This window comes from Palaemon carinicauda, chromosome 17, assembly GCF_036898095.1.
Source record: "Palaemon carinicauda isolate YSFRI2023 chromosome 17, ASM3689809v2, whole genome shotgun sequence".
In the NCBI taxonomy this organism is placed as follows: domain Eukaryota; kingdom Metazoa; phylum Arthropoda; class Malacostraca; order Decapoda; family Palaemonidae; genus Palaemon; species Palaemon carinicauda.
In genome coordinates this window covers 73,822,662-73,845,161 of record NC_090741.1, presented here as the reverse complement: position 1 = coordinate 73,845,161, position 22,500 = coordinate 73,822,662, and the positions used below count along the sequence as shown (strand labels likewise).

The 22,500-nt window shown below is 33.3% G+C and overlaps 1 protein-coding gene across 3 annotated transcripts in view; it reads right to left on the bottom strand.

The window, feature by feature from the left end:
- The window catches only part of LOC137656131 (uncharacterized), a 76,645-nt gene that overhangs the window by 8,504 nt on the left and 45,641 nt on the right, over window positions 1–22,500 (bottom strand). For all 3 annotated transcript variants that reach the window (XM_068390310.1, XM_068390309.1, XM_068390311.1), the window contains exon 2: window positions 1–41. This exon is cut by the window's left edge and continues 307 nt beyond it. In XM_068390310.1, coding sequence (XP_068246411.1) covers window positions 1–41 — 41 coding nt within the window. The remainder of the gene's footprint in view (window positions 42–22,500) is intronic.

Below are 22,500 nucleotides of genomic sequence, written 5' to 3'. Positions count from 1 at the left end.
AGGAACTGACATGCGCGTGATATGTAAGTAAGGCGCTACATCTGTAAAGAGAAAAACGAGAAGGGGGTAAACAACTTGCTTCGTTACGCATCTGAGAACATTATCCATTAGAATAATATACTTATATACTTTTCCTGAGAACATGTAAACAATTTGAATGTTCCGGTGCTCTATTATATATCTGAGGATATAATCCTTATGATTATATAAGTGTAAACTTATTTGATTGGGTACTTACGAATATATTTATAAGGGAATAAGTATGTTTTATTTTTCTTATCAACAATTACAGGGAAACTAAATACTAAAACCAATCTCTCTCTCTCTCTCTCTCTCTCTCTCTCTCTCTCTCTCTCTCTCTCTCTCTCTGTACAATACTAATAACTCCAATAATTAGACTATTCTATGGCGAGCTTGGTTGTTAGAGTATAAGAACATTACATAGGAATGTCCAAACATGAATGACGAAAATAGGAAGCCTACACATAAATCAGGTGAATCCTTAAAAAATTTAAGAAAATGTAACAAAACCTAAACGAACACCAAGTCACGGTGTAAAATCTGGAGATGTCTTGTTATCTGAAAATTAAAAACATGACACTGCCTGACAGCTACACTATAAAACTTCAAATTAATAAACACTTTTCATCCCATGAATTTCCTTACTGGCTGTGTAATATATTTCATAGTGATGATGAGAAAATAAAAAGGTTTATAAATCACAGTGACTGAAAATTTACTACTGCAGTTTTTGATAAAATATAATGGTAAAAATAAAAGAAACGGTTCATAGCGTTATCATTATTATTATCATTATTATTATTATTACAAAAAAATAAATTTGCAACACTAGTTGTAAAGCCGTATATATACTGTATATTATATATATATATATACATATATATATATATATATATATATATATATATACATATATATATATTTATATTTAAGTATATATATATAAATATATATGTATATATATAAATATATATGTATATATAAATATATATATGTATATATAAATATATTTATATATATGTATATATATATATAGAGAGAGAGAGAGAGAGAGAGAGAGAGAGAGAGAGAGAGAGAGAGAGAGAGAGAGAGAGAGAGAGAGAGAGCCGTAGCAATATCTTCTACCAAATGACGCGATAAAGAAACAGTTTATTTTTTTCTGGAGACGAGATCTATGACTCTGCAGTTAGAGGATGAATGGGGTTGTAACTAATGTTCAGTTTTTTTCCCAGTTCCCATCCTTTTAGGGGAAAACGGTTTAGGAAAGGAACCATACACACATGAGAAGCACGAAAGGGAAACTTTCGTTCACTTGGTTTCCCCTTTGTCGGAAAATAACATAGTAACATACAAATGGAAAGTTACAAATAATGCCTGAAAATATTTCATTCCAAACCAAGCCGAGTATTTCTGCAGCCAACTGTCAAAGCTCATAAAATATGAATGAAGGCTATTGTAAAATTACATGAAGGTAAAAAGCATGTCTGAATTAAACAGCAGTGATTGCATACATTATGCAGTTTTTCCTGAAAAAAAAAGAGCATTAGAATAAGTGAGAACTGAGCTCTTCGTGTCCTGCATGGAAAATGCAACCATCTCAAAAACAGAAATGTCGAACGACCCTGTTATGAATAAAGCTGAACAACTTGGATTTAGGGAGGGACTTGCAATGAAACATTGTGAACGTTGGGCAGATTTATGTGTTTACGTTTTGTTATAAAAAAAAAAAAAAAAAAAAAAAAAAAAAAAAAAAAAAAAAAAAACTCCGGATGGAGCCACGCCCCATTTTTCCTGTCTACAGCGCAGTTGCTACGGTTTTCAACCTGGCTTGAATCGCCTATTAGGTTAGGAGGCCAATTCACAAATGGAAGATATAAATGTATAAGAGAGAGAGAGAGAGAGAGAGAGAGAGAGAGAGAGAGAGAGAGAGAGAGAGAGAGAGAGAGAGAGAGAGAGAGAGAGAAAATGTTATATTTTACTTATACACACAAAAAAAAAACAAGATAAATTGGCATTTCACTATAAACACCCACTGACAAAATCACTGAAAATTTTTGAAACTATTAATTGAGGCGATGTAAGTCGAAAGTAGAGATGCAAAACATTTCAGGGGCCCATCAAGAATTTACGATACAACTCACCCCTCAACATATGTAAGTACTTCTTCTTCATCACAAAATAAAAGACTTTGAAAACATTCGATCCTGAAAGCAGGCATAAAGGTGCTTTAAATATCTTATAAAATAGAACATGAATTGGTAAAGATATCTCATCCACAGGTAACCATTATTTGCGAGAAAATTGGAGCAGTTGGTTTTCTACTCCAAACTAGAGATTTATTTTATCTTTTATATTAAACATAAACAAACTTAGGCGAAAAATTCACACACAAATTGCTAAAAGGATTTTGGATAGCTTGTAAGAATGCCATACAAATACCTAACTCAATTCTCGTCATCTATGTCCAGTATAAAGAAAATATACGGAGGCTAGTTAGATACAATTGCTTTGAGCATCTAATCTTAAATAAAATGATGACTCAAGTTTCATCAATATGCTAATGTATCTACTACACTCTTGAATTACAAAGATTGTTCCTCTTTCTAAACATACTCAAATCCCTCGCCACTTAAAAATGTGTGGCACTCCCGTTACTTCAAGCCAGTAATAACCATTTGGATTTTTTTTTTTTCGTTATGTATCGACTACAGAGAAAATATGGCAAAGCCTCATGCAGATGTCATGCCATCGCATATCAAATCCTCATTTGTTTCAGCAGAATCATCTTCATGCGAGAGGCAAAAGAATCGTATGAATCTTTTAAAAGGGCAACCTTTAGGTCTGCACATATGATAACTCGCTGTACCAAGAAGTTATATTTAGTAAAAATCTTTATTAGGTGTTGCAGACTGCTTGCTCCTTGGTAGCCCGTAAAGGGATATACAGTTTTGAAATGGTTTCCAAGGGCTAGTTATACGAAATCCATCCAACCCCCCCCCCCCAATAGCTATTCGATACATCCGTTAAAAATCAACGTTTGACCAGGGCACCAGCCACCTGTTGAGATACTACCGCTAGAGAGTTATTGGGTCCTTTGACTGGACAGACAGTACTACATTGGATCCTTCTCTTGTTACGGCTCATTTTCCTTTCACCTACACATAAACCGAATATTCTGGTCTATTCTTTACACATTCTCTTCTATCCTCATACACCTGCCAACACTGAGATTACCAAACACTTTTTCCTCACTCAAGGGGTTAACTAATACAATGTAACTGTTCAGTGGTTACTTTCCTCTTGGTAAGGGTAGGAAAGACACTTTAGCTATGGTAAGCAGCTCTTCTAGGAGAAGGACACTCCAAAATCAAACCACTGTTTTCTTTTGGATAGTGCCATAGCCTCTGTATCATGGTCTTCCACTGTCTTGGGGTAGAGTTCTCTTGCTTGAAGGTACACTCGGGCACACTACTCAATCTTATTTCCCAACCACTTGTTTTATTTTAATGTTTTTATAGTTTATATATGAAAAAATTATTTTAAGGTTGTTACTCTTCTTGGAATATTTATTTTAATGTTGTTACTCTCCTTAAAATATATATTTTAATTGTTAATTTCTTCTCTTGTAGTTTCGTTATTTCCTTTCCTCACTGGGCTTTTTTCCTTTTGGACTTATAGCATCCTGCTTTTATACCTAGGATTGTAGCTTAGCAAATAATAATAATAATAATAATAATAATAATAATAATAATAATAATAATATTAATAATAATAATAATAATATTAATAATAATAATAATAATACGGTTAGGTTAATATTCCCTTCCCCACAACCACAAAGCAATGGAACCATTTCCTATCTTCTTTATTTACATTTTCTCTAGGTGGCATGGTCCTCCTTACTTCAAGTGACATGTCTATCATTTCCTTTAAGGTTAGGAAACTTCATTTCTTTTAAACCTGAGCTTGCTGAAGGTTACTCGTGAGAGACAGAGGGAAATGACCGGTCACTATGCGGTAGCACTATGTCTTGGGACAAAACATTACATTACGTTACATCCGATCGCGTTTAAGCCATTTTTCGCCCAATATATGCCATAAGGGAGTAAAACTAAATTAGATCCCAGGAGAAGTAAGTACGCGATTTTTCGCATAAAACCTCTCAAGCCGTGAGCAAGACTTGAAGTCTGGGAATAAAGATAGCGAGTTGCCGATGATTCGACTAAGCCACCAGAAGTTGCCCGTCCCATAAACTCAAAGAAACCGAGTGAGGGTGAGAGGTCTGCTATGATTTGCCAATGGGTCACAGTTAGCCTTAAAAGACAACGTTCATGACAAAAATGCCCAAGATGCATCTTAACGAAGAATCCGACATTTTAATTTTCGTAAGTTCTTACATTCTGGTTTACATCATATTTGTTTGCTATTAATATGGATTTCTAATTTGAAAAACTTGAATTCCTTCAAATTGTGGATATATGAAAATCCATTAAAGTAAAAAATACAAAACCTTTAATATACGAAATTCTTTATGATTCTGAAACTCCTTTCAAATATAGAAGGACTTTAAAATATCACATTCATTCATTACCTTATAACTAAATATTCCTTGTAAATACAAAAATGTGAATTTCCACAAAATCATGATTTTAAGGAAAGTCGCTATAGCACACCATATCCTCGAGGATTCTGGAATATTTTCATATGGCAAAGAATTTCAAATGACCATTTTGATAAATCTAACTAGGTGGCTTTTTCCAAAAAGCTGACGCTACTATGATAAAGTAGAAAAGGGTTAACTTTTCATAACATTTTGCAAGACACTACAGTACGTATGGCCAATGTTCTAGGATTCAGCATATCTCAAGATGTAGCAAACGGTAATATGTGCTAACACATTTCACAAAATTATAAATGTTAGACTCTGTAAGAAGTTCTGCATTCCAAGTCAATCTGTGAAGTAAAATTTTCGAAGATTTTGGAAATGGTTGTATGACCCATAACGTTCAACTGAGTAACATATCCTAAATTACCATAAATGTCACGGACTGAGATGCTACACGAAGCAATATATAGATATAATTTCAGAAATGCTTTGTCATAAATTAATCTGGAGAAACATATGAGATTTTTCAAGAATTACAATGTCCTAAGACACTATAGAAAATTACACGCCCCGAAATGCTACCAAAAAAAAAAATCGCTCCTAGGATCAATTAGTTCACGGTCACTGATGATGTATCCTCACAAGCACACATCTGAGTTTGTTGACTTCGCCTGAGTAATAGATTTGAAGTTCTTTAACGTCGTGACATGAAAGGTCATTGACACCGTCGTTAATATGGGTCTTTATCATGTTAGGTAAAATATCCCAAACCTTCCTTTAATACAGGAGCTGCAATAATTTGTTTCACTGTCATCAATTCATTCTATGAAGTTAGCGTTTTCCTTACTGCTATCAATACTTTGGTAGCAATTTTCAAATTTTTCGTAACAATCCTTTTATCCTTGCCATCAACCGGTTATTTTATCTCGTAACTATGATGGTCAACGCAACTTTGTTCTCTCTTTATGCTACTATAGTTGCCTTTTTTTTATGAAAAGTGTGGATGTACAAATTCTTCTCGAGGAACAACATTCATACGAAAAAGATTCTCGGTATGAATACGACACTAACCACTTGATTTTATACAAGAAACTAAAGTTGCAACAAATATGGTCATACACTCCGAAAATTGAAGAAAAAGGGATTCACTTACCTCTGTTCATCTGCGGGCAGTGCGTATGATGTGCATACCAAAAACAAATATACTGGCTCAATTAAAAGCCAATGGATTGGAAGAGAGAGAGAGAGAGAGAGAGAGAGAGAGAGAGAGAGAGAGAGAGAGAGAGAGAGAGAGAGAGAGAGAGAGAGAGAGTCTGACGACATTTAGAGAGTAGTTTTAAGACGCTGCCCGACTGTACACACCGTCAGTCAGCGTCTCTTTAGGATTGAAGAAGACCGTTTACAAAATCATAACTACACTGTACTACACAAACAAACACTTTTAACATTAATAGCAATTGTCCCTGTCCCAGTGTAAAAACGTATCCACCCTCTCCCCTTACACAAACACCATTTCTTTATCGACAGGAAAATATATAACAGAATCCTTAATTGGCTTAATCTTTTATACTAAAAGTCATCGTCACTTATCCAATCATGATTTCATTGGAATTTCTCTCCTTATTTCATCAAAACCCGGCTGTCTAAACATCGCGCTTTAAGCGGGCATAACAATTACATTGGAACATTAATATAATTATAATTATTATTATGGAACAATCATAAAGGGTTGTCAAGAGACTGCAGAGAACGTTTAGAGGAAAGAAAATGTCTATTTGCACACACAAAAAAACATGAAAGCAATGCTTCCGTGCGTTTATCTGCGAATTAGAAAATAATATACGTGTGTATATATACAGTATATATATATATATATATATATATATATATATATATATATACACATATATATAGATAGATAGATAGATATATATACACGCACACACACATATATATATACATATAATGTAAATAAATAGATAGATAGATAACGGTACAGTTATCCAAACTGAATACCTAATATATACACACACTACATATATATATATATACATATATATATATATATATATATATATATATATATATATGTGTGTGTGTGTGTGTGTGTATGTATATATATATGTATATATATATATATATATATATATATATATATACACACATATATATATATGTGTGTGTGTTTAAATATCATATATAATATATATACATATTTATATATATATAGATAGATAGATAATTAGATAAATAGATAAGGGTACAGTTATCCAAACTGAATACCTAATAAGAATATGCTTGCAATCTCACCAAACGTGTTAAAAACCAATTTGCAAATAGCATTGCCATTACCAACACTTTCAATAAAAAACTAATATTTGAAATAAATATCCATTACTTCCCTAGTCATCTAATTCTGCTAAACATATCTTTTGAAATGCAAATAGAACGAACATTAATCCTCTCTCTCCAGTAAACGTTTAAAGACTTTAATCTCAACCAATGGGACATTAATGAACGTGTTACCAGGACATAAACATCGTATTTTATGAGATTTTTTGCCCCAAATTACATCTAAATGCTGTACTTATACATACCACCTTCCCCATGTAAGTGACGCTCATAAGTCTCTCTCTCTCACTATATATATACATATATATATATATATATATATATATATATATATATATATATATATATACTGTATATGTATATATATATAAATATATATATAATTATATATATAATATATATATAATATATATGTATGTATATGAATATATATATATATATATATATATATATATATATATATATATATATATGTATATATATATATATATATATATATATATATATAAAAGTAAAAATGAACCTATTTGAATCTACATAACCTCAGAACAAATAACCGACTTTAGATTAAAAAGTGTATATCATTTACAAAACTTATAAACAAGTACTTCCTAAATAATTATATATAAAAATAATCCTTGTTAATATTGCAAACAGTAATAAGCAGCAGCCTAACTCGATTAATAATGTGTTGAAGTTATATGGAAATTAATTACGTACATGAAAGAAAAATAATTAAAAATAAACACCTATTATAAATCAGTACAATATAAATATTAAAATGTTGGAAAATAAAAGTAAGGAAATATAATTATCATAATTACATTCCGATAAATATTTATAATAATGGAATTACCACAAAATATTAAAAAAGAATATTAATATACCTATTCCGGTAAGCAACTCTAAAGCAATCTATTGTATGGAAAACATTTCCCATAGCCTACTGCTGCTCACAAACGACTCCCAAGGTCTTCTACAAGATTGAATCTCAAAGTGAATATCTAATATAAAGCCGAAGTCGATTGGAGTAGATATCCCGGGACTTCTAGGAGAAAAAGACGGGAGAAAAAGTGAAATACCATGAAAGGTAGACAAGAATCTACAAGACAAGAATTTGAAGGCTCATGGAAGACAGATTTAGCTGGAGAGAAAAGGCAACTTGGAATATATAATTGACACATCGTTATAGTAACGGTATACACCATTCAAAGCCAGCTGATAATACACACATATCTGTCGACAGCAAATGTAGCAGCCAATAACTTGAAGTTTAATTCTCGGAGATATTGATTGCATTTGTCAGACTGTCAGACCGAAGAGGGATTGAAACTATGGCACAGCTGGAAGCGGGAATTGTTGCTAAAATTAATAATTACATCAACTTAAACCACAATATAACCAATGAAGGATTTCCTCAAAATTTATGATAAGAAATGAAAGTTTCCCGTAATTGTTTCAAGCAAAGTGGATATGAAAATTCAATTTCATAAGTAACAATTAATAGCCCTAAATGAAATCTTTTTTCAAGCTTTGGAACTCTTTTGCTGCTTCATCTATTGGAAACTCTTATAAAAATCCACAATTTGCTAACTTTCCTGAACTGGCAAGAAAAGGACTCTGATTTTGCCATCCCACCAACCTCTTCATTATAGCAAAAATGAGAAGTTAATTTCCAGACTATACTGTGGTCATTTGAAAGTAAATATTTGTTCTCTAATCTCACTTTTTATTCTTTTTTTCTCTCTCTCTCTCTCCAATTTCTCTTTCAAACATTAGTTATTCTATTTTGAGAAAGTTTACTTGAATTATTTCTCACAGAGTGATATTAAAATGCACTTGAATATATTATGCACCAAAACATCCTGCATAAATAGACACCATTGAAAAGAAAAATTGGATAATATTTGCTCTTTATTGCGTATCTATGTGATCATACCCACTACTATAAATTCCCAGACCTACTTTCATAATATTTATCGCAACATAAATCATGCACCTGAAATGACAATGAATAATAATGAGTAATTATAAGCTAAACTAATAGGGGTCGTCACACGGCGAAGCACATATTTGTGTTTAATTTATTATCAAATTCGCTGTTGACACTTATTGTTTACCTGCACATTTGTCATAACAACAACTTGCTTCATGGCACTGACAACAGGTTTCCTCCATTTGGCGGCCGCATAATTTACCTGGATATACGTGTAAACTGAAAGCGCTAATGTATAAGTCTTAATCTTCTCCCAAGAAGAAAGACATAACTATACTTCTCAAAGCGCTATTCCTTTAGGAAAGCTTCAGGAATATAGTTCCCGATAAAACAAATTCATATCACCAAACAATAAAAACTGTAAACAATTGTCTTGGTTTTTTTTACCATGCTTTTATGGGAGGGTACACACTTTTTAATTAGCCCGATAGAATTTCCTAAAGCGTTCCAAACTTTATTATTAACATCCATAGTGCACCCATGCTATTAAAAATTACTTGAGATGGCAAGTCCAGACAAAGAAGACTTTATGAATTGTCCTAAAGCTCACACCAAGGTTCCTTCATTCAGCGTAATTAGAAATGGGCCAGTGGTAACATATGTTGGCCCCAGGCTAGACATTATGTCTAAAAGCAGAGTTTATCAAATGTTTTATCATAGAGATTCTAATTATCATCTATATTATCATCACTAACGAGGGCATACATTTTAAAGCCGAATACAAGTTTATATTCTGGACTTCAGGACTAACCTGAAAAGTTTGTTCTAATAATCTATAAGTAATAGCTATGCAGTTAACTATAATAGCTTTACAATCTCCATCATAAGGTTCAATACTACCCAATATTCTAATAATTTTATTCCAGCTGTGACCATATTTTGGAATGAGCTTACTAATTTGATGGTTGAATCGATGGGGATTCCTTAGTTTAAACTTGTTGCAAATCCTTTTCTATGGAACAGGTTGACACCGTTTTCGTGTCTTAGTTTATAAACGACAAATATATTTTAACGTTGTTAACTAATATTACTGTAATATATTAAAAAAAACTATTTGTCATACTGTATATACTTTATTAGTTCTCTGTTACATTACCACACTGGGTTGCTTTCCCACTGGGATACCTTGCGTTGTAATAGAAACATTGGATAATGTACCGTAATGTAACGTATCAAAATCCTTATCTCCTACAACTATTGACACAGAGGGCCTTGTTTAGATTTAGCCAGTCGTCTCTATCTTGAGCTTTTAAATCAATACTTATGTATTCATCATCTACTTCACGCTTCATATTCCTTAGCCATGAAGACCTGTATCTTCCTACTCTTCTAGCCCAGTTAAAAGTTTGGTGAACTAATCTCATGGGGAGTGCAAAGAGCATGCCCAAACCATCTCCATCTACCCCTCACCAAGAACTCATTCACATATGGCACTCGAGTAATCTCTCTCGTGGTTTCATGTCCTGCCATTTAACTCCCAATATCTTCTGGGAGCATTGTTCTCATAGCTACAAAATCTGTTGCATATCGTTTCATTGCCATAGCGCGACTCATGTCCATACAGTAACACGGATCTCGCTGAACTGATATACAGCCCGGTTTTTTATATATAATTTCGGCGGATCGATCTCCAAATTTAATTAACCTAGCCATTATCTGATTTTCTTTTTTCAATCTTTCATTAAACTCCAATTCTAAAGACTGTATTGGAGTGCTAAATATTTAAATTATCCTACCTCATTAATCCTTTTTCCTTACAATGAAATTTCATCCGCCATTACATATTCCGTTCTCGCCATCTGTCTCTTTCTTATATTTATCTTGAGCCCGATAGTAATGTATATCATAAACATTTAAAAATGATTATAAATCTCGCCCAATTGTGGGTTCACTGCATAGACACGTCATAGTTTGTTTGATGTCTTCTGTACTTTGCTGTAAGGTCTGTTGCGAGTGTTTAAAATCGGATTTAGTTGGCGGTATAGAGTAGATGTTAATAGGGAATCCCACTTTTTTTAGGGTAATGTCCAATTCGTAGGTCTACGAAGGTCATACACAGTGGATATACCCTTTGTTTTTAAACACAAATCTAAATATTTCCAAAAAATAATCATAGCGCAGTGAGGCCCATGTATAAACGTATGTTTATTGATATTACCTGTGTATCTCCAAGGTTGCAACCATGGAAGCATCGCACATTCTCTCGCCAAAGCGTCTGGGTAGAGCACAAAGAAACCGGCATGGAGAGAGAGAGAGGCCAGAATTATTCATTACCCTGTCAAAATTTCATTCAATTTTACCAGGTCTGAGCTTCTAAATTCGTAAGAAAATTTTTATTTCTCGAGTATTTTTGGAGCAAATACTTTGCATATTTGATCTGTTGACGTGATCATGTCCGCCTTTGGCGACTTAGTATTACAAACCAGGTACGGTAAAATAGCGAAATGTTGAGATAACAGTTAGTAACTGTTATACGCAAATACAGTATTTTATCACTATTCTATATGTCGTGATTTGTATTGCGTCATGTAATTATCAAGAATGTTTCGTAGATTGTAGGGGAACAGTCTATCTTGACTAAATGTCTTAATTCGTTTATTCTGCCATGTTTTGACTACCGTCCTCCTGTCTGGTCTTTAGCTGCGGACTCTCATCTTAATTTGTTATCAAATTCCTTATACCTTATCGAGATATTAATTTTTGGCACTGTTGTTCAGTTAGTTTTGTGTGCATATTGCATTAGATTTTTCGTATTTCTGACTACCCTAAGCATGAAGATATTCCCAGACTGCACCACCCAGTAGGCAGTACTTCATATGAAGTTAATTCTAAGAGTTACCTTTTCCATCATAAGGCTCAATACTACAGTACACAATATTCTAGAAGTTTTAATACAGCTTTGACCAAGTTGTTGAAGGATATTCATCTAGTGATTGAATTGGTGGAGCTTCAGAATCTTAAACTTATTGCAAATATCTTGATGTAGAACAGGATGACATAAGTCACATTTTTAATTCATATATAATTTTTCTATTTAACATTGTTACTGATATTGATATATTTTATACATTGTATTTATTTCCCGTCAAGCCTTTATTTCGATATATTCTTTTCGAATTAGGCTGCTTTTCCTCTTGGAGCCTCTTGCCTTGTATCATTTTGCTTTTTTCTATTAGGATTGTAGTTTGGGTGGTAATAATAATAACAATGAAAAATAAGTATGAACAATAATAATAATAATAATAATAATAATAATAATAATAATAATAATAATATTAATAATCGTAGCATTAACTTCAAAATTAAACTATAAATTCATCATGTTAAATCAAGAATGCAATAGAATAATTTATTAAACTAGGGAATTCAAAGCAAAGCATAATTTCGTTAACTGAAAAACAGATCCGAAAAATGAATTTAAATTTTCATTCTTTTAACAAAAAAATAAAACAAAACAAAAAATCTGCATTAATTAGAGAATGGAAAATTAGACAATTCTCACATAAATGTAAAAGAAAATTTCGTTTCCATTTCCTCTACTGTAAAGTCGGAGAATTCATTCCATTAACCCAGAATACAATAGTTTAATTCATTAACAGCTGTAGACTCTATTACGATTAATAATGAACCCGACGGTGGAATTAACCCAATGTTCGACGACGTACATTTGAATATGGCATAAACTTTCACGGAATGAATGTGGAAACATAACTCGTAGAAAAGGCCAATGGGGAACGACAGTCTCCTTCACCTGCACAATACTACACATATACAAAAGACAATGCCAACCCAATAACAGGTAGGAGGAGGGCGGCTGAAACAATAGCTGCCTGTTAGTGTAAGGCTTCGCTGTAGGGGGAGAAAGGCGTCCGCTGAACCAGAAGGGGCAACGATTGCAAATATTTGGTGAGGCATGTTGCAAAACATGCAGCATACAATGGATTCCTCTAGATTGATATCCAGAGAGAGAGAGAGAGAGAGAGAGAGAGAGAGAGAGAGAGAGAGACCCTTTTCTCCCTTCTCAGCTGTGCTTACAATTCTACTTCAAGAGGGAACGTTCTCTCTCTCTCTCTCTCTCTCTCTCTCTCTCTCTCTCTCTCTCTCTCTCTCTCTCTCTCTCTCTCTCTCGTCTCAAAAGACTTTCTTCTTTAAATCAGAATTGTAATTATCATTGCGCCTTGAAACGAACATTATTATCTACCATAACACAATTTCTAGAACAAGGAGAAGCAAAGTATGCAATTATTCCCAAAATATGTACAGCCTATTCAAAGATTTATTAGTACTTTACTAAATGAGAAAAAATAAGGGTTCTAGCAATAAAATCACGTCCAATGTGATATAAATATCCATATATAATTCATGTAGTACGGTATATATACATATATACAGAAATAAATATATATATATATATATATATATATATATATGTGTGTGTGTGTGTGGTTAAATCACTTATCAAAAAAATCTAGCATAGCAAAAACACAAAGAACACTAATGTCAACAATTTCCGTAAAACACGGCACCAAATGTCATACAAATAAAAAATATAAAGAAAATATACTCCATCCTTTTCTTGTGAGCGGTAACTACAAAACTGAACATGAAAAGCACCTTTTGCGGGATTAAGTTTTTATCACGTGTTAATAACGGAGTTCATCGTCACTGGAATTGGCTGAGCAATTGCATAAAATAGAATAGAAAACAAAAAGAAAATTCTTGACATATTGCATGTTCTTAAGAGTCGAAAAAATAAACATAACGGAATTAACGATGTATTAAGAATAGTTAAGCTCATGACAAAGTCAACATTAGCCTAAGAAGTTTAATTTTTAAAGAAAATGTTCACTATATAATAAAATCACTTATAAAATATTAAATAAATAATTATATATATTGTTCAACAAGTATGACCGAAACGCAAAAAAAAAAAAAGTATAAATAAAAAATAAAATTTCATGAAGCTAAAATTACATTCAAGTTTTGTTACACAACGACGAAATATTTTTAGGAAAGCACGTAACTCCCTAAATAACTTTCAGAAAGCATGTCAAATAGGAAAAACCTTTAGTTGTAACATAAATACTATTAACCTTTTTAAAGTAAAACAAAATGTTTTAGAAAGCATGTAAAATAAGAATTAAAAATATTCTGAACTAAAGTAAATAAATATTCTATCCCTCAAAAGTGTGTTATCTTTTACAAAGCAATGCAAAAATAATTCGCCCGTACTAAAAAATGAATAAGAATCTGGTTGGGAAAAAACAAGTTCTGAAAGCGCGTGCAATAAGGTAACACAAGTGCCAACATCAAACATGAGAAATAATAAACCCTCGGGGGAAAACTAAGATAACCCTTACATTCCTTTCACTCTATAAAAGGACCGGAAGGGGAAAAAGAAAAACAAATTAAGGTTCCATGCCAGGGAAAGTACGGCCATGAAGGGTGCCAATACAAGGGAGGAAAAAATTCAAAAAATTCCACGAGAACACCGACCTTCTAAAGTTCTTAACTGTCCATTTCTTGCTGTACTTTAGGACTAATTTAGTCAAAACAAATTAATATTAAAGCATATTTTAATCATCAATTTCTTATAAATGGGATGATGCCAAAGGCGTTATCCCCATGGATTTCAGCATGCATTTATGGAAAAGGAACAGCACCAAATGTTATTGCTGCTGTTTTATAAAGTATATATGTAAAAGATTACTCCTTAAGGTGTTTCGGGATAAATGGTAGTGCTAGAATGTGTTATTTCTACGGTTTTCAGTAATTATGTTAAATGGTTGGTACAAGGAGTTATGTTTACAGCTTTCCTGGATAACACCTGACGACAATATTTATGTAAAAGGAGTGGCGGCCGAAGGGAGTTATCCTTACGGTTTTCAATAAGCTTTTATATATGAGCTGACGCCAGAATGTATTATTTCTGGTTGTCAGTCAGAATTTAAGGTGGCACAAGATTGCATTTTCCCACAGGTATTCACATAAAATACCTTGTTTGTTATGCAACAGTTTTCGTCAAGTATTTACCTAACGGGAATGGTCCAAAACGTGTTATCACTAAGGTTTTCAGAAAATACTCCCGTAAAGAAGATGGAGGCAGTTAGAGCTATTCTGATGGTTTTCAACGGGTATTTATGTTATAGAGGTTATCCTATGGTCTTCCATAAATATTTATGTAAAAGAGGGAGCGCCAGAAGCTGTTATCCCTTTGGTTTTTAGCATGTATTTTTATAAAATGGGTTGCCACAGGTGTTATCCTTACGGGTTTCTGTGAGTATTTCAGTAAAACAGGTTTTCAGCAAAAGTATGTGTAAAAGTGGTGGCACCAGGTATTAACACCACAGTTTTCAACGACTGTTTAACCATAATGTTATCAGGCGTTATCCGTACTGCTTTCATGTAAAGGTATGGCGATGGGGTTTTCCTTCAAATATTCATGTAAAAGGGGATGTGTGTTATCACTATGCTTTTTGACAAGTATTTGTAAAAATGAGGTATTCGCAGAGAAGGGCACCAGGTATTACTCTTACTGCTTTCAGTAAGTATTCATGTAAAAGGGGTGGAGGTTGGTACTATATTTATAGTTTTCCACAAGTATTTATGTAGCAGCAGATGTTATCCATAATTTTCAAAGGGTTGCCGCAAGACAGGGTTTTTTCTTAAGGATTCTAGAAAGTATTTACATAAAACAGGAGTGGTGTCACGGAGGCAACAGGGTTTAAGGCTACGGTTTTCCACAAGTATTTATATACAAAAGGGGGGATGCAATCTCCTAGGTTTGACATTAAGATGTTCGGACTATATAGCAATGCTACGGTATTTAGCCTTTTTTTGTGGTCACCTATCAAAATTCTCACTACACTGAAGGGTTTTCTATGAGAGAGAGAGAGAGAGAGAGAGAGAGAGAGAGAGAGAGAGAGAGAGAGAGAGAGAGAGAGAGAGAGAGAGAAAGAGAGAGAGAATGAATTCAACAACGTTCTTCATCGTTTTACTGTAGAGTAAAAGTTATTAGCAAATACAAAATATTAATAAAAATCAAATATGCAATACATGAATAAATGACAAGTTGTATCATGCACTTCTCGTCAATGGTATCAATAAAAAACAAACATACGGATCAAGCATAAAGGTCAGAGCCCTAAAATGCAATGTGTGAGATAGCAAATAGCTGGACGTTGTTACATCAACTCATGGTTATCAAATGATCACGATGCAGATGTAGTGGGATTTAACCTCGATGAAATTCCCATCATGGATAAGACGACAAACTTAAAGTCCTAATCTAGGTCAGTTCAGAAGATGGAAAGATGGAAAAATAGTAAATATATCTATGAAAAAAGTGAGGATTACCCACAAAGAAGAAAGAGAAAGATTTTTTATGAAAAAAAAAATAGAGCTACATTAAAATTAAAGCTAAAAAAGAATGCACAGCGATTGATGATTTGCCCGAAGTATAATTATGAAGTGTCTGGTGTTGGCGGTAGGTATGAGGTCAAGAAAATATTACCAGGGAAAATGAATTGCGCAATGCCATTCATATCCGGTTGGGGAGAAAATTAAGACCTGACGATAAATATAAGCAAACACGGTTCATGGTTACAAATATATATATATATATATATATATATATATATAAGGTTGAGATTCTGACAGTTGGAATAACTGTTTCGCACACTATTGTTGATGTAGTATTGGTTGTACTTCTGTAAATAAAATATTAACTAGTTTTTCTAACTGGCATGTATTCATAGAATATGGAATCATGATGTATTGCTGAACATTCACAAAGAATAAAAAGGCCTATATAAATTTTCATCCATTTGGTAAAACTCAATGGAGTTGGGGAAAAAAAAAGAGGTGGGCAATATACAAATGCTTGTTGATTTACTACGTTTATTCAAGTGAAAAAAAATTATCTTGGTGACTCAGTTTAAAAAGAAAATATGATTACAAAGGTGAACCTGCAACTTTATTTTTTTTTTCAATTTATATATCACAGTACGGTGAAAACTTAAAAAATTTCCATTACGCAATTACATCTCGATCATTAATAATTACAAGTTGAAAACCAAGAAACAAAATCTGAAAAATTCTAACAGAAAATACAAGCAGATACAAGAAATGACTCCGTGTTAGGCCACTCTAAACAGTAAATGTCACAGAGTAAATATTCAGAGTAGTTTAAACTTTAAACAGAAGCATTGTAACTTTATCTTCCGAGAACGTTTTTTTTTTTTTTTTTTTTTTTTGACATACCCTTAAACGTTTTACTCCCATTCGATTGCCTTGAAATTGCAGAGGATTACTTGGTGGGCTAATACCGCGAGCTGGCGTTTTGTTTACTTTTTTTCTTTTTCCTTACTTTTTCATTCAAACCTTTCGTACTTTAAACGGCAACTCTTGACTAACGTAAAAAAGGTAAAACTTCTTTCCTCTTGGAATACTCTGTACAGTAGTTGAAATTGCGAGAGCTTACGTCGTAATGTTTGTGTACGTGTTGAATACATTTTTTTTTCCTTGCCATTTTTATTTGGATGAAGGGGGGGGGGGGGGGGGGGGCACAGGAAGAGAGGGATGAATTTTATACAAATGCTAGAAGACGCTCTTTTAATAGCAAGTGTTCAAAGACCGTGAGTTTCGTACTTGGTGAATTGTTCTTTTTTTCCTTGCTTTTTGGCGGGAGGGAGGGAGGAGGTAGATAATAAAACGGGAGAAATCAACTTTGTACCAATGCTACGAATAAGCTTTGTTGGAGAGGAAGCGTTCCTTTACTTTTTGTGCTTTCTCTTTTTTGGAAGGATAGGAAACAAAAAATTGGCCAATTTCCGAGACTTACAGAGTTCTAGTTTCTTTTACTGGAGCTGGAAAATGTCAGACACACAACTACATTTACAAATAATGCAATCTGATTAAAACTGCCATTTAAAAGAGAACTGTCAGTTCATTGCAACTGTGTACTCATATAAAGTTGGTAATTACATACAAAAATTAGTGAAAAAAATAAAGGAAAAAAGTCTGAAAAATAATACATTCTCTCTCTCTCTCTCTCTCTCTCTCTCTCTCTCTCTCTCTCTCTCTCTCTCTCTCTCTCTCTCTCTCTCTCTCTCTCTCATATATATATTTTGGCCCTATCATAGACCTCTCCAAATCACAAAAAAAAAAAAAAAAAAAAAAAAAAAAAAAAAAAAAAAAAAAAAAACACAGGAAAATCCACCTGGAGTTTTTCAGTATTCCAGCTAATAAATAAAACTAGAAACTACGATACAATAAGTAAATATTGATTCATCCTCAGCATATGACCAAATTTGATTAACTTATACGATATAAACTGTATACGGAATCAAATACCTAATTACGTAAAGAAGTAACCACAAGCCATAAAAATTCCATATCAAAATATAAGAAAATAAAAAACATCTCATTCATTAAAATGCAACATTTGAAACCCTGAATTTGGTATGGAAACCCTGTCTGTCAGCAGGTAAATTTATCCAGTTAGAAGAATAATTTGGACCAGTGAACTTCTCTTGTCGGTACAGATTGCTAAAAAAAGAAATTTACTGTTGTGAACCATCGATAGGAACAAACAAGTTACGTCACCGGAGCCCTTTCTGACAGCACAAGAATATATCCAAAAAGAAAGTCACTTAGAACAAATTGTTCTCTTGTTGGAGACCTGCCTCAGAGCTAAAAATTCTATTTTTTTTGTGAAGAATCACCTGGTCATGGAAGTTGTGTTCCTGGAGACTTGGACCAATGAATTTCAGTTGTTGAAGCCTGTCTGACACACTAAAGTGTTCTAGATAGAAGAATCGATTAGAACAATGAAATTCTGTTGTTTAAACCTTTTTGACAGAAAACACACACACACACACACACACACACACACACACACCAAGGATAGACTCCCTTATAACAAATTAAGTTCCGTTCCGCTGTCGGAGCCAGGGCTGACAGAACCAAAATATATCCATTAAGAAGAATCTCTTGGAGGAATAAAGTTCTGCTGTACGACCCCTGCCTGACACAAGTGATCCTTTACTTTATAAATAATATCATAAATGCTTGGTAACATTTCACTATTCTTGTTAAAAATACGCTTTCTTTGAAGAAAACCATCTATAGATTCCGAGAAAAAAAAATATGTACCCATACCGAATTTAGAAACTTCAGTTTATCAAATATAAAAGATGAAAAAGTAAATTTGTTTGAAAATCGTTCGCAATAATACAAATGGAGCATTTGAAGACGAAGAGAATGAGACTGTTACCTTTCATATCATCATCTACAACGCAAACTGGAATCGCATACGGAGCCCCATCTAGTAATAATAATAATAATAATAATAATAATAATAATAATAATAATAATAATAATAATAATAATAATAATAATAATAATAGAAGTCTATTTTAACATAAAAAGTGTCCCTCTAGTTTCTCTTCACTATCCAAACCAGCGTTGTTTCGTCTGCACACATCAGCCACTCCACTCTCCATTTACGATCCAACTATTCTCCTTTGACAGCTGGATCAATACAATCTCATTTAACGCTAATAGTAATCAATCATAGGTTTTTTTTTTTTAATCAGACAAATCAGCGGTAAAAAACACATCCAATTCCATCGATCCACTGTAAAGTAACCTTTAAAAAATTAAGCTAGAAAAAAATACCAGATATATCATCTCGCTAATTGCTAATAAAATAAAATTGTTCATAAACGAGGATGCGCAGCAAACTTTTTCAACTTCATTTAAATGAAGGCTCCCTAAAGCGTGATCAAGCGCTCGTCGTAAGAGATCAACCAACCACCAAAAATAATCTTCCTAAGACTTTTTTTTTAACCATAAAGATCCTGTAATACGATACTTAGTCATAAGGTCTACTTACATGTGGATTACAACCAAAGGCGAGACAAAGTTGATGAATCTTAAGTCTTTCGAACATAAAATGTCGTAACACCGTGACCTCGAATCAGCCTTTACTACAAAAGTCGTAATACCAAAGAACACGTAAACCTAAGGAGGGCAAAAATCAGATGTAACTAAGACAAAAATAACCAGACCAGAGTCACCCATTAACACTACAGGGAGATGACCTTTGGCATAACCTCAAAAATAGAGAAGCACTTTTATCAAAGAGTATTTCAAGTGAGAAAGGACTCGAACACTGGACTTATTCATATAGTAAATTCAAGGAAGGAAAACTGTAAATTTTTATCTCATATCTTCACAAATGTTTAAAGAGCATACACATGAAAAATGAGAAAGTTGGTGCTCAAAATATCATGCTGGAAGTACTCAAAAAGGCAAATATTTTGCTTTTTCATTTTGAGGTTTAGAGGTCGCTCATGACTGGAAGAGGCAAGGGCTGGACAATGGCCATATGATCAGCAACCTAGGCCGCCCCCCCCCCCCCAACACCCTTAGCTAGGATAAGTCAGGGACAGGCATAACATGCCAATTTCGCATAAGGTAGGCCTTTATTATCTCAAATCCTCTACGCACTACCTCAGAAGGGCAATGAAGCAGCGGACTACTTAAAACCAGCGGGAACGAAATTTACTGCAACTCTCCAACCACAGACTGCAAGTCACAGACGTTTTCAATTGGTACCACAAATGGAGAATACACATCTGTACCTGTTAATATTCCTGAATGGGAAGATTCTGTACCTGTTAATAATCCTGAAGGGGAAGATTCGAAGTATCATTTTGTAAACAATCACACAAGACGAAGTTTAAATGGAGAATACACATAAATGATCCGTAATTTAATACAAAATATTCAAAAGGAAATACCCAAAATATAGTTTTACCAAAAGTATTATTGAAAAACCATGAAAGGAGATATTAATAAAAAAAATTATAATCAAATAAAAAGAACTTGGAAAAGATATACTAATTAAAAACAATACAAAATCAAATGTAGTTCACATATGGAAAAAGGCTTTCCTAAAACCAGCGAAAATAAGGTCAGACCTTTTATTGTCAAAGAATATTCATAAGTAATTAGCAAACAATATGTGAAAACATCTTTCAATACTAATGGACACAATCTTGAAATGAAAAATCAATAATAATAAAAACAATCTAGTAATATATTCACTTATGTATTAAAACCGGAAGACAAAATTCATAAAAAGGTCAAAACAAATCGGAGGACGTGTCATAAGACATTTACACTTAGTCTATTACATATATAGATAGAAATAACGATATTTTCTACCAGAGGGTAAATCATAACCATAAGTAAAATTGCGATGGCCTCAATCCTATCTGGAATACAAATATTTGATCACACAAAGCAACTTTCATGCGGTCATTCCTGGAAATTCCAGAAACCCATGTTTCATTTTCGTATTGATGCTGAATAGCTTCGTATATTCAGAACACAATTATTTTGAACCTAGGAAATCTTCATTCTTTTTCATATATTCAGGACCCAACTCTAAGTCTCACAAAGAAATCTTCGCTTGAATTTAGATATCCGAGGCACAATTCTCGAACCATGGGAGTATTCATTTGTAATTGAGGTATTCAAATACTTCAGCTTTTTCTTCAATTTAGTGACTAACACTCGCTTAACTTCTCTTTGTACTTCCAGTTTTCCGAAATAACAAACAAGCCTATTAAATAAATGGGTGAAAAAAATGCAGTATTCTAAATTATCTAATTCCCCTATCCTCAAGGAATTGACAAAGTGGTCGCTTGTGAATTGTCTAGTCTAGCATCAATCCTAGAAATAAATAGCGGAGGAAACAGTATTCAAAATCAAAAGGAAGAGGAAGCCCCATGAAACTAATATGGTCTTCACCCAAAAAGTTATCTATCTTCGTTTATTCAGTAACACTCGAATGTTCTTAATTTCAAAATACTTATCACACCAAATGTTATTAATCTTCATTAATTTAAGACTTCATCCGGCATTTCCTAGATGTTACCCACTCAAACAATTACCCCGGATAGTCAACCGTTTTCAAACGAAGTCAGGACAAAGTACTCATTCTTTAACTTAATTTGCTTAATTTTGCCACAGGTTATAATACTAGTTACGATGATAAATCAAATCCAAAACATTTCTTTCCAGAACGACTTCAAATATAGTATATTTGCACTGAAGCTAACCGGGATTCAGCATGTATGAAGTTAACTTACAAAATCTCTCATAGCAAAGGACATATTTATAAGTCATTCATATTCATTGAGGCCCTTTGCGCCCATAGTTGTAGGGGGAGATGTTCATATATATATATATATATATATATATATATAGAGAGAGAGAGAGAGAGAGAGAGAGAGAGAGAGAGAGAGAGAGAGAGAGAGAGAGAGAGAGAGAGAGAGAGAGAATCCTAAACCCCCTTGTATCGGCACGATCAAAAAAGGTATATAAATGTGGATATAAAATGAACATCTTCACTCGGCTTTCGAAGTCACGCATGCGGTTGCCGCGAAGACTCCACCCTTAAATGAATAATGACTGGACTCTTTATTTCGTTCATGCACAGACGAATTACCAA